We start from the raw sequence: 12,989 nt of genomic DNA on the forward strand, positions 1-12,989 counted from the left end.
GCTGCACATTGTCTTCCCTATTGCTATGATCTCCTTGAAAGCAGGAACTGTCTTTTGCCTGTTCCCAAGCACATAGCACAGTGCCAGGCACATAGTATTCACTTAATAAATATTTATTTATTGACCAACTGATCACCACCAAAACACAAATGTTATTGCTTAAGAGCTAAGGGAAGGAAGAAATCAAGTAAAGATGGGGGGGGGGGGAGTCTCCACTTCCATGAGTCCCTTGGACTTCCAGTATCATCAGAATATATCACATCAGATAAAGGGGCTGTGCCCCAGTGTCCAGAGACCAGAATTCCCAGCACTTACATGCCATGTTTATACAGATAGTATAAACAGATGGACCAATGGAAAATTTTACTGGAAAAAAAGAGGTAATAGGTACCAAAACAATAGTGACAGGAAGACACATCCGTATATGGGAAGGGGATAGAGTAAACTCCGATTACTTTTCTCTTTACCCCTATCATTTCCTTCACTTTGAATGTTAAAGGAGAATGACCAAAAAGACATGTAAGGAACCATGGACATGTAAGGAAAGTAGGGCTTTCTCCAGCTTACTAAAGTCCTAGCCATCCCCCTAAATTGAATAGGAGAGAAGCTCAAATAGAGAAGATCCGTGGGAAGACAGGATTGAATGACCATTAAGGGCTCGAAGGCCTCCGCAGTGATTTCCGAAGTTCTTGCAAGAGGGACTCCTGCTCAGTGATTCGAATGCAGTTCATACAGGACTCTAAGTACTGGGGGAGAAGACTGGAGAGAAGAAGAGAAGCATAAGAGAGCAACAATGGCAAGATGCTTCAAACTCAGTCCCTACCATCCTACCAGCCCTCAGTCTCACCCCTCAGAGTCATCCTGTTGCTGGTCAGCCTCAGCCTCTAGCTTCTGATAGATTGCAATGGCATCATCCTTCCGCTCTAGCCTCCATAGGACATGCAGCAGATGTAAGGAAGCATTTCGGTCACCTGCATCACCCAAATACACCCCCCCCCATCTTCATTAGCTTTAAAAGGATTCCCACAGGGATTTCCCCCATCACATCTCAGAAGTCTCCAGCAGCCTGTAGCACACCAGCCCTACACCCAAGCTGGCAAAAGAGAAACTTCTGCATGACATATATTTATGCTCACACACCAACACATTGTGCACCTTCTCACACCTTGATTTCCTAGGCCAGAATACATACTCATACATGCACCAATATGCATCTCTTCAAAGTAACACACACACACACACACACACACACACACACGCCCCTGATCCATACCTGGGCAAACCTGTACAGCAAGGAGGAAATCTTGTAGAGCCCGGGCATCCTGGCCTTCGGCCACCCATTCCAGCCCCCGGCTAATTAACGCGACTGCTTTTAACCTCTGAAGAACCTTCATAGAAGGGAGCTCATCTTCATTGCTGGAGACAACATCTACCCCCCCACCCCAACCAAGTTAGCAATTTATGTCAGAGCCATAAATTCTCAAGGCAGTATCTGTACCCAATCTCTCTGGAGTCCATGTTCCCAGTTCCCCTATATTGATCCATCTTAGCAAAATCTCTCTCTAAAGGACACCCCAATCCCTCTATAGGATCAGAAGTTCCCTTGGAGAGGACCACAAGAAATCCAGAAGTGGTAGGAAAGGAAGGATGGATCATAAGAACCAGAAACTTGGAACTCACCTCTACTCAAACTTTGGCCTATATCTCCACCTGTATCCTGGTCTATAGCTCCGTTCATAGGCTGCACCCGGAAGAGTAACTCAAGGCACCTAAAGGGGATCAGATTATGTGTGGTTTTTGTCATAGATCCCTTGGGCAGTGAGGATTTATGGCACTGTTTTCAGAATATTTTTAATTGAAGGAAATGCTAATTTTCAAATAGAGGTGAATGAAAAAAATTTATATTTCTCCCCTAAGTTTATGGACCCCCTGAAATCTAACCATGGACACAGGTTCAAGACCCTTGTTGTAAGTAGACTTCATATAGAGCCTGACCCCTGCACCAAAGGTTAGTTTAAAAAAAAAATTTTTTTTGGCTCCCCCCCATCCCATTCATTATATTCTCTCACCTGCTAAACTCCTCCAAGGCTTCTCTCCGGGCTCCCAGCCCAACATGGGCCTGACCCTGAAGCAAGTGGGCAGCTGAGGCCCATAAGAGGCAGCACAGACGCTCTGAGGGGTTCTCAGAAAGAGGTGGGGCTGGGGATAGAGAGGGCTTGAAGCTAGCCCCTCCTTGACCCAGCCAGAGTTTCTGGGGAACCAAAAGCACTATTCGGCTAAGCAGCTCCTCACACACAGTCAGGGAATCATGGAATCTGCCCACAATAATCAGGGCTGCTGATGTCTCCAGGAAGACCTCGGGTACGCGGGGAGCTTGAGAGCCACGAGACAGGAACACTGAACATGGCATGCCCTGAAGAGATACCCATCAGCACTAGTAATTCTTTTCTGGTATCGTCCACACCCTCTCCCCTGCAACCTGGGCCTTGTGACCTGAAGACCAAAGGTTTGAAGAGGAATATCTCCCTTCTACCGCCTTTAAGACACCCTTTCTTCTAAGCTCTTTTCAACACTCCCCCTCCAGGAAGGTTTCCCAGATTCAGCCCACTGCAGCCTTCAAGAAGAGATTGTTTAATTCATTGTAGCATTAAGCACAGCATCTGGCTAGAACATCCAGTGCTTAGCACAGTACCTGACATGTAGTAGGTGCTTAACAGTTACTGATTGATTATACCTCTGGACCCTCACACAGTACCCCACACATAGTAGGCTAGCTGGTTGAGAGATCATTCAAACCTCAAAAGAGGGAAGACAGAGTTATTCTGCTATAATCCAGATGGAAAACCAGCATATAGCCCTCCTTCATCCTTCTGCCCAATCCTGTCTCCTGCACATACCTGTGACATTGATCCATCCAGCAACAAGGCCAGCAGGTCCAGGTATTGCTCCACGGCCTCTCCATTCCTAAGGATCCATAGTATAGATGACGCTCTCCTTCCCCCTGCTCTATCCTTCCCATTACCCTCCCAGATAGGAATGATCTTGACAACCAATGTCCCAATGACTGCTTTTATCCAATATGTGGATTTTTCAGGACTACTAGTTTCCTTCTTTCCTCCCCCAGATGCCATTTTTGTATCAATCCCATGCACAGGGGAAAGAAATGCTCATATTTTGTTTTCTGGCATTTAACTATTCAATGGTTAGCAAGAAAAACTAAGATCAGGAGAATAAATAGGGAAAAGAAAGAAAACAAGCATTTATTAAGTGCTTATGTGCTAGCCACTATGATAAGCCTTTTACAAATACAATCTCATTTAATCTTTGCCAAAATCCTGGGAGGTGGGTGCTATTATTACTCCCATCTTACAATTGGAGAAACTGAAATAGACAGTGACTTGCCTAGGATCACACAGCTGACAACTAAGGCTGAATTTTAACTCAAGTCTTTCTTCCTGACTCCAAGCCCCCCCCCAGATAGAACTAGAGGAGGAAGAGAAGCCTATCATTTTCTGTTCCTGACTGTATAGAAAGCAAGGTGAGATACTGTGGGTATTTGCATTTCTAACTACTCTAACCAGACTGGAGAAATGGGGTTGACATTGAGATGGGGCATGTTCATAGGAGAGTGAGTCAAGAAGGCAGAGCTGGGGGCAGGTGAAGGATAGAGGCTAGGAAGAGGTGATGTTGGAGGCGAAGAGAAGTAGCCTCTTAACGAGTCAAAATTCTTGGATGGGCTTGGGTGCTTGTCCCCATTCTACCACCAACTTGCTGTTTGGACTTGAACAAATCTTTTTCTGACACTGTTTTCCCCATCTGCAAAACAAGGGGATTGGAGTAGACAGCCCTGAATTCCCTTTATCTTTGTAACTTAGCACAGAGTCTGGGCCCATAACTGTCACTTCACAAATTTGTATTGATGGATTTTAGTGCTAATAATTATGAATCTATTAACTGTAGATATGCCAATACCTGCCTGTCTGGAGACATCGACTTGCAAGAAGGTACCTGGCCTGGCTCTGGGTCCCAGAGTACAGGCAGGAGGCAGGGCTGGGTGGAGGAATCAGAAGCTCTACACCAATAGGGAACAAAGGTGGCCTGGATTTTTGAGGAATACTCAAAGCCTGCAAGAAATAATAGCAGATGGCAGAGAAGGGCCGGATCCCCCCCGCCCATCCCATGGACTGGGACTACATTTTTGTCTTATCCCCTAAGATGCTGCTCTCTGCCAACCCTAAGAGATATCAGGCTTCTTTAGTTCCTAATGAAGCCCTGCTTCCCTCTAGCATCCAAACCCACAGATTTCCTGCCCTGTTCTGTCTGAACAGGGCAGATGAAGATATTGTTCAGGTTGAGTGGGGCAAGGAGAAGATCCAGAGCTAGGGCGGCAGCCTGGATCTCCAAGCCCATGTGCACACCTCTACTAGTAGCCTTAAGCTGTCCAACTCAGCTGTGGTGTGGCCAAGTTGTCGATAGAGTCGAGCAGCCTCCAGGAGAGGGGGTCCTTGGCTTGGGCCTGCCTTTAAAGCCTCAAGGAGATGCAGCAATGCCCTCTGTGGATGGCCCTGGGACAGAGAAAGAGAAAGGCAGGGGAAAAACATGAAAACAGAACCTCAGGTCACCAGGAATCCTAACCCATACAGAAAAACTTCCTATTCCATGGTCTTCCTACATGTAAGCACATGGGTCCCTGGGTCCCTGCAAAATTTCAGCAGAAAAAGACCTCAGAGAATTGAACTCATAAGAATACAAGCCATTCTCCAATTGATGGTCAAGGATATGAATGGACAATTTTCAGAAAAAGAAATTAATTTCTAGTTATATAAAAAATGCTCTACATCACTATTGATTAGAGAAATGCAAATTAAGACAACTCTGAGTTATCACCTTACACTACTCAGATTGCTTAAGATGACAGAAAAAGATAATGATAAATGCTGGAGGGGATGTGGGAAAACTGGGACACTGATTATTGTTAGTGAAGTCTTGAACTGATCCAACTGTTCTGGAGAGCAATTTTCAACTATGCCCAAAGGGCTATCAAACTGTATAGCCTGTGATCCAGCAGTGTCAGCATTAGGCCTGTATCTCGAAGAGATCATAAAAGAAGGAAAAGGACCCACTTGTGCAAAAATGTTTGTAAATGTTCTTTTTATAGTGCCAAGAATTGAAAAATGAGTAGATGCTCATCAGTTGGAGAATGGCTGAATAAGTTATGGTATATGAATGTTATGGAGCATTATTCTATAAGAAATGATCAGGAGGATGGATTTTAGAAAGGCCTGGAGAGACTTACATGAACTGAAGTTGAGTGTAATGAGTAGAACCAAGACAACATTGAACACAGCAACAAGATTTTGTGATGATCAACTGTGATGGATTTGGCTCATTTGAACAGTGCAGTGATTCAGAATAGATCTGTGATGAAGAGAGCCATCTACATCTAGAGAGAGGACTAGGGGAACTGAATATGGATCACAACATAGCATTTTCACCTTTTTGTTGTTGTTTTTTTTCATTTTTCCCCCCTTTTAATTTGATTATTCTTGTTTAACATGGTAAATGTGGAAATATGTCTAAAATTACACATGTTTAATATATATTGGCTTACTTGCTATTTAGGGGAGGGGGTGAGGGAAGGGAGAAAAATTTGGAACACAAGATTTTGCAAGAGTGAATATGTTGAAAACTATCTTTGCGTGTATTTTGAAAATAAAAAGCTATTAAAAATTAAAAAGAAAAAAGAAAAAAGACCACAGAGGCCACATTATCCACCCAATTAAAATCTGAACATTGATTTCAAGGAAGTTTTTACCTTTCATTCAAGCCTACTTCTGCCATTTCCATGTACTTCTAATTCTGTTTTCTAGGAGGTACGGAACTTTATTTCCTCTTCTAAATGAAAGGTCTTCAGGATCTGAAAGCAGCTGTCATGTCTAGGCTTGGTTTGATCCTGCAGCCTCTCTTTATATGTCATGAAATCAAAACTCCCCAACATTCTAGCTGCCCTCCTCTGGATATTTCCAGCTTATCAATGTCCTTCCTAAAAATGTGACCTTCAGAAGTGCACAGGGGCCCCAGATATAGTTTGACTAGGCCTGAGAATAGGGAGGTGGAAATGTCTCTCAAGGCCCAGCCCCCATGCACCTGACTGTAGTACAATATTGGCATCTGCTCTTTTTTCAGTGTCACACCCCACTGCTGAATTGGACTGAGCCAATAATTCAATAAAGGTTTATTAATGCTTACCATGTCCACCAATGCATGGCAATGTGCTGGGTGTTATGAATCTACAGAAATGAGAGAGTCCCTGCTGGGATGGAATTGTTATTCTATTGGGTGGGACACAACTCTAGGCAAGTGGGTCAGTGCCTAGAGAGCTAGGCCTACAGCTGAGAAAACTTGAGTTCAAATTGCCTTCTCAGGCACTTACTATGTGTGGGAACCTGGGCAAGTCACTTGTCTGTGTGCCTCAGTTTTTTCTTAAGTAAAATCAGCACCTATCTCATGGAGTTGTGGCAAGAATAATGTATGATAGGTTTTTTTTTTTTTAAATACAAGTATAGAATATCTACGAACTATGACAGTTTCAAGAGAGGCACACTAACACCTAGGGAAAGTCAGGAAAGACCTCCTCTAGGCACTTGAACTATATTTGAAAAGAAGCTCAAGAATCCACAAGGTGAAGAGGGTGGATGATAGGGAAGAAGGGAGAGAAAGTGGAATTCAAAATTTTTAAAATAAATATTAAAAATCATTTTTACTTGTAACTGGGGAAAAACACTAAATAAATTTAATGTTTAAAAAACATGAAGGTGGGGGGAGATCTAGAAGGTCAGTTGACCTGCAAGTAAAAGTGTGTTATGGGCATAATAAGACTAGAAATAAAGAATACATTTCAAACCACTGTCCAGTCATGTCTTCCCCACCTTGTACTCATAGTCATAATTCTTTGGACCAAGTTTAAACTTTACCTTTGTAAGCATTACAATTCACCTTTTTAAACTTGCCTCTAGTCTGTCAGGATTTTGTTGAATGTTGACTGTCACCTAGTGAGGTAGCTATCTATCTCCTCTAGCTCTGTTTCATCTGCAAGTGTGGGAAGTATGCCACCTAAATCCAGGTTATTGTGATAAAAATGTAAAAGAGCATAAAGCCAAGCACAGATCCTTGGGCCATTCCATATTTAATGTTTAACTATTAAATTATTCCTCTTGGGGTCTGGCCATTCAATGAGTTCTGAATTCATCTATCACCAGAACAGCATAAAGACTGACAAACGTGTTGTTTTTTGAGCTAAGTATATCTGCAGCATTATCCACTAGAATAGGAAATGAGATTAGTCTGACAACCCCCTGTGCCACATTAGGCTGAGTGAGCATCCTCTCCCCACAACCCAGGGCCTTTCCGCTTTTCCCATTACCATTTTCCGAAGACAGGCTCCCAAGGCTGTGTGGACTTGGGCTAGCACAGGGCGGGGGCACAGGCTCAATGCTGCTTTCTGTAGGCTGCTCAAGGCTAACAGCAAGTTCCCCACATGAAGCTCATGAAGCCCTGGGAAGTATCAAGAGGGAGATCTTTTAAAATGGACTGAAGCTGGAGATGGGAGGCAGGACTGGTGTCCAAGGGAGGTTAGAATGATATTCACATATGAACAAATACCAAAAGAAAGCAAAGGGAAATAAAAAATGGAGAGGTAAGCTGCAAAAGAGACTGAGATCCTCCCCTTCCCACTGACCACACAGATGAGGGACATGGCAAAAGAAGGGGGATGTGCTCTATAAGAACTCATTGGGGCTAGAATGTCTACAGGCTGGATGTAGGGGCACAAACCTGAGCCCTCTGCTCACCTTGGAGGAATGCAGCTGTCGTAAGAAGAACATCCCTCAGACTCCTGGCATCCTGGAGGATCACTGGGGCATCCAACTCTCCAGTGGGGGGGTCCCACATACTTAGCAATGACAGCAGGTCCTCAGTAGGTTCAAGGAGAGGAGCTCCACTCTCTTTGTACTTGTGTGTTGAGAAGTTGGGATCAGACTTCAAAAAGCCCAGAAGTCCAGCCACCAACTCTCCCCTAAGAAACTCCTGCCATTTAGGAATTTGTCCTTTGCCCCCCCTCTCTACTTACTAATCCATTCACATCCCTGCCTCACCAAATATGAGCATCCCAGATTAGGAAAAGGTGGACTCAAGAGGTCAGGACCCTGGGGAGAGGAGAATTTATGGGGAAGAGCCTGGGACAAAACCTGCTGATATTTCTCACCTGGTTCCTCATCACGATACATAAGAGCATAGCTAAGTCTGCAGGACGGTTATCTGTCAGCCATAGGGCCCCCTGTAATCCCACCAAGAGGTGTAGGGGGAGAAGCATCTCAGGAGTTATGAAGGGGTTTTGAAAGATGGCCTTCCATAGGTCTCCTGACTGGGGCAATGGCGCCTCCAGAGCATCCAGCACTACAGAGACAGACGGTTGGAGAGGGCACTTAGAAAAGCCAAGACAAATTACAGGATCTTCCCTCTCGTCCCCCACCCCTTCTTGCAGATACATGGTGACTTTGGCTCCTCCACCCTTCTCTCACAGCAGGGCCTACAAGCAGAACCAGGAGCGCAGGAGTTGGCCTGGTACAGGAGCCCCGGGCTGTCATCCCCCAGACTCCTGGAACGGAGGGAGGTCTGAGGGGGGTCTGAGGGAGTGGCGGGGCCTAGCAAAGAGGTTATTGCGAAGGGCGGGTATTCTGGAGAGCTATAGGTTCTAGGGGGGAAAGGCTGGCTGCTGGAGTAGTAGTGGTCAGTCAGGGGTCACTTGGGGAAAAACCAGTGTCCAGCTCTCACCCCTCTCCAGGCCCCGATGGATGTCCAGAGCATGATCCTTCATGAATCGCTGGGCCAAGCCGGCTCCCAGGGTCAGGGCATTAGCCAGGACGGTGAGCTCCAGAGGAAGGACAGAAAGAGCTGGAGGGAGCCCTAGAGCCATACGCCAGCAATCACTAAGAGCTCCTCCAGCCGGGCCTTTTCCTTCTTCAATCAGGAAGCTCCGACTTCCACCTCGACTTAAAAGCCCCAGGGCCTAGACCGAGCTCTCCTCTGGTAACGTCCCCCTCCAAACGCGCTACCCCTCCGAAGGGGCAGTGCAAGATCGCCCGCTCTCAGGCCCCCTCCGCACTCGCGCCGTACCCCATAGCCTGTGGAGGAGCCCCCGGAGTCTGTCCAGGACATGATGAGCAGCCTGCTGCTTCAAGGGCTGGCCCGAGTCCCGAGCCACCACCTGCAGACCCGGGAAAGCCGTCAGCGGGAGCCGCTCGGCGCCCGGGAGAAGGGAGAAGCCGGGCCGGAGCCAGGCGCGGCTCAGGCCCGTGAGGGCCGGGACCTGGAGGCGGCGGCGGTCTCCGCGAGGACAGAGGCAAGGCTCAGCAGGGTGGGCCCCTGGGGGCGGGACTGACTGGCTTAGCCCGTGGGGGTGGGAAAGTCTCGCAGCGGGCCTCGGTAAGGGGCTCAAAGAGCACTGCATGCCCACCGGAGGAAGACTCCGGCTAAGGGGGGGAGGGGTGGGAGGTGGCGGAGTTTCCGTGCAGAGCAGGACATCAGTGGGCAAGAGCTGTCACTAGGGTGGGGGTCCATAGAGGGGTGGGGCAAGTGAGGGCAGCGTGCCAAAGGGGGCGTTACGGGGCAGAAAGGGGGCGTCTCTTTGGGTGGGGGAATTGCAGGAACCGACCTTACCCTCCACTGCCGGACCAGTTGATCATTTTCCTCCCTCCACAGGCGCAGGCAGCCGGGGTGAGCCGGGGGCGCGGTGGGGCCCGGGGACATGCTGCTCCCGGCCACCGCCCGGGTATTTCTCAGGGCTATTCGAAGTCCGGCACGCCCGGGAGGACAGCGGAGACTGCCAAGGTGTCCCAGGCCAGCGGCAACTCGCGGGAAGGGAGCTCACATATGCGCACATCTGAGGGTACGCTCACCCAACACGGGGCCTAGAAGAGGCGTCCCTCCGCCCACGCAGGCGCTAAAGTCGGAGCGGATAGGCCAACTATATACAGTCCTCAGCCGCGATTGGCTTTCCAAAGAAAGGGCGGGAGCCGCGGGAAACCTGGAGACGCCATGGGGGAATGCCTCCTCAAGAAGAGGATCTGCTAAAACTGTTACAGGATATGAGGGAGGGGAGTGATGTGCCGTCGGTTTGGGGGGTGGGCATAACCTCCCCTCCTCGCTGTCTCCTCATGGGCATCCGGGGTAATGGAAGCTGCATCCCTGAGCTCCCTCTCCCGCAAACCATACGTCCCAGCATGCTTCAGGAGGTCACTACTTTTCAGGGCATGCTGGGAATTGTAGTCAAGAGTGAAGAGCTTTGCCGGCCTACCGGTTATTGTGGGGGAAAGAAGGCCTGCCAGATCACCAGCCTGCCTCTTAACCAGGTACTATACTAACTCCTACCCAGTGGAGAGCGCATCCTTATATCCTTCTTTGTAGCCTCCCTATTCAAACTCTCATTCCTTCCCAAGTCTCAGATCTCTTCTTGCAGTCTAGCCTCCTATTGCTCCTAATGGCCTGGGAAGGATGACATCTCTCCGGAATTTACACTTGTACTTCCACTCCCTGTAATCGGATTCTGTTATCACCTTACAGAACCTTTTCTTCAGACTCACTTCCTGATGTCCAAATGCCCTTTTTCTTCAGTGCTTGTTTTCTGACCTCTCCACTGCTTCTGTTACTCTTCTTTCTTTCTTGAAAATGTCTTTTCATTTTAAAATAGGAATGAAAATACTAGCAATCTACTAAGTGCCAGTCACTTTGCTAAAAACTTCATAAATATCATCTTATCTGAACCACAGAAGAATTCTAGGAGGTTGGTATTATCATTTTATAATTCAGGAAAATGAAGCAGAAAGTTTAAGGGATTTACCCAGAGTCATTCTGGTAATATATGTCAGAGGTCACATTTGAACTCCTGGACCAGCTCCTCTTTAGGTAGCACAGTAGATCAAATGGAATATTTGTAGAGTTTAGCACAGTGCTTGGGGCATATTAGGTGTTATAATGTCCAGGCTAGCTCTCTGGAGGACCTCGGGATCAGTCAGAGTCAGGATCAAAGCCCTTTAGGGGGAGAAGTGAAGGAGATGAATCCTGGACTCTGGAGTCCGGAGCTTCTCTCTCCCCCTTGTCCTTGGCAGAGTGACTCTCTCCCCCAGCCCTCCAATCCTTGCCTAGGATGACCTCACCACCACACATTCAGCAAGCACCAATGGTGAGGAGAGCCATCACATCACCATCTCATCTAAATATATGGATATAGAGCTATTATCTCACATGGAATAGGTTATTAGTCTGAAGTGCTCTGCTGTCTTAGATTCAAGTACATCTTTTCAGTTTCAGCCCTCTACAGGTGTTTAATAAATTCTTGTTCCCTGACTAAACCAGCAGTTGTCCTGAAAGGGATCTGGAGATTTTGGCAGATTGCATGCTCAATGTAAGTCAGTAGTGAGATGTGACAGCAAAAAAAACCCGAATGCAACCTTTGGCTGATTATGAACAACACAGTAAGGGAGGTGATAATACTACAATCCCTATTCTTAAAAAGTTTCATCTGGAGTATTGTATTTAGAGCTGCACACAAAGATTTAAAGATGGTGATAAACTGGAGTGTCCAGATTTGGAAACGAATGGGATAAACTGAATAAAAAGCTGTCATAAGAATATAGGCAAACCAGTTCCAGTGATCTTGAGATGAAGAGAGCACCTGCATCCAGAGAAAGAACTGTGGGAACTGAGTGTGAATCACAACATAACATTTTCACATTTTGTTTTTTTTTTTCCTTTTTGATCTAATTTTTCTTGTGCGGCATAATTAATGTGGAAACACGTATAGATGTTTAACATATTGGATTACTTGCCATCTATGGGAGAGGGTCGAGAGAAAGGGGGGGAAATTTGAAACACAAAGGTTTTGCAAGGGTCAATGTTGAAAAATTATCCATGGAAAAAAAGCTTTAATAAAAAAACATGTATCCTTGACCTGTTGCCCTGTGATTTGAGACTTTGCAATAACAAGTTGAGTTATAGCTAAGATAATTGAACACTTGCAGCTTTTAAAGTTACATTCCCCTCCAATCTTGACCCTGACCCCTGACCCCCTACCTTTTCATTACCATTAAGTTCTTAAAAGGGGAAAGAGTGTATCATTGGCTAGTATCCTTTGTTTCTGGGGTAGATTTTTAGTCTCTGGATAGATTTCTCAGTTAGGAGGTAAGCCTGGATTCCCCTAGCCAAAAAGAAGATTAGAAGGGAGTAGGGGCTTCAGCATTAGGATCTATATAATCTTGTTGGCAGACTGTGCTGTGCACTTCTCTTGCCACATCATCTTTTTTGGGAATTGCCCTTGCTTGTGAGAGCCCAATGAAGCCTTTTTGCTTTTTACCTTGAGAGTCTCTGATTTTAATTTGGGTAAAGGTCAAGAAGCAATCATGAAGGGCTATCCAGTTATATCCAGTGAAGGGCTGGGCATGTTCAGCCTATAGAAAAAAAAAACTGGGGGAGAATATAATTGTATTCAAGTATTTGAAGGATTGATGAAGTCTTCAATGTTAGGTGTGGTTAGTAGAGGAATTGATCCCTGGGGCCAGCAGGCAGAAGGCACTGATAATTTAGCTCCACTGTCCCACTCTGAAATTCAAGTTATGTCAAATCCCACCTTCTGTAGAGGTCTCAAGCAGTTTCACATTACCATGCCAGAAATCCCAGTTATGTCTCTGAGGTGAAAATTTCCCTATAAAATCTACTTATGAGCCATCTCCTGGCTGCTGCCCCACTTTGGCTAAGTCATCCATAGCACCATGCCTCATGCTACAATGGTATCTCCCCTAACTCCACTCTATTTCCCACTCCTATTTCTCCTTTCAGCTAACTAACTCTTTTAGGGTGCTAAGTCCCTTTTAGAATTTAGCTGGCAGCTAAGGACATGCCTCAACCTCATGGGGTGCTTGCTTTCTATCCAGTAA

At 46.4% G+C, this 12,989-nt stretch overlaps 1 protein-coding gene across 2 annotated transcripts; it reads right to left on the minus strand.

Annotated features, from left to right (window-relative positions):
- Positions 1 to 97: 97 nt before the first annotated feature.
- FANCG (FA complementation group G) lies at positions 98 to 9,970 on the minus strand. 2 transcript variants are annotated; one of them, XM_074280275.1, is made up of 14 exons: positions 9,718 to 9,970; positions 9,175 to 9,265; positions 8,833 to 8,964; positions 8,264 to 8,454; positions 7,851 to 8,010; positions 7,424 to 7,554; positions 4,419 to 4,565; positions 3,973 to 4,124; positions 2,898 to 2,964; positions 2,070 to 2,413; positions 1,681 to 1,769; positions 1,274 to 1,429; positions 848 to 971; positions 98 to 759 (listed from the first exon to the last, which is right to left on the minus strand). In XM_074280275.1, exons 1-14 carry the CDS (start codon positions 9,805 to 9,807, stop codon positions 651 to 653), a joined length of 1,983 nt encoding a protein of 660 aa, XP_074136376.1. In that variant the 5' UTR covers positions 9,808 to 9,970; the 3' UTR covers positions 98 to 650. The 2 variants fall into 2 exon arrangements, with proteins under 2 accessions (XP_074136376.1, XP_074136377.1); XM_074280276.1 differs by lacking the exon at positions 1,274 to 1,429 and having other exon boundaries at positions 519 to 759.
- Between the last annotated feature and the right edge of the window lie 3,019 nt (positions 9,971 to 12,989).

Source organism: Sminthopsis crassicaudata, chromosome 1 (genome assembly GCF_048593235.1).
Source record: "Sminthopsis crassicaudata isolate SCR6 chromosome 1, ASM4859323v1, whole genome shotgun sequence".
Classification (NCBI taxonomy): Eukaryota; Metazoa; Chordata; class Mammalia; order Dasyuromorphia; family Dasyuridae; genus Sminthopsis; species Sminthopsis crassicaudata.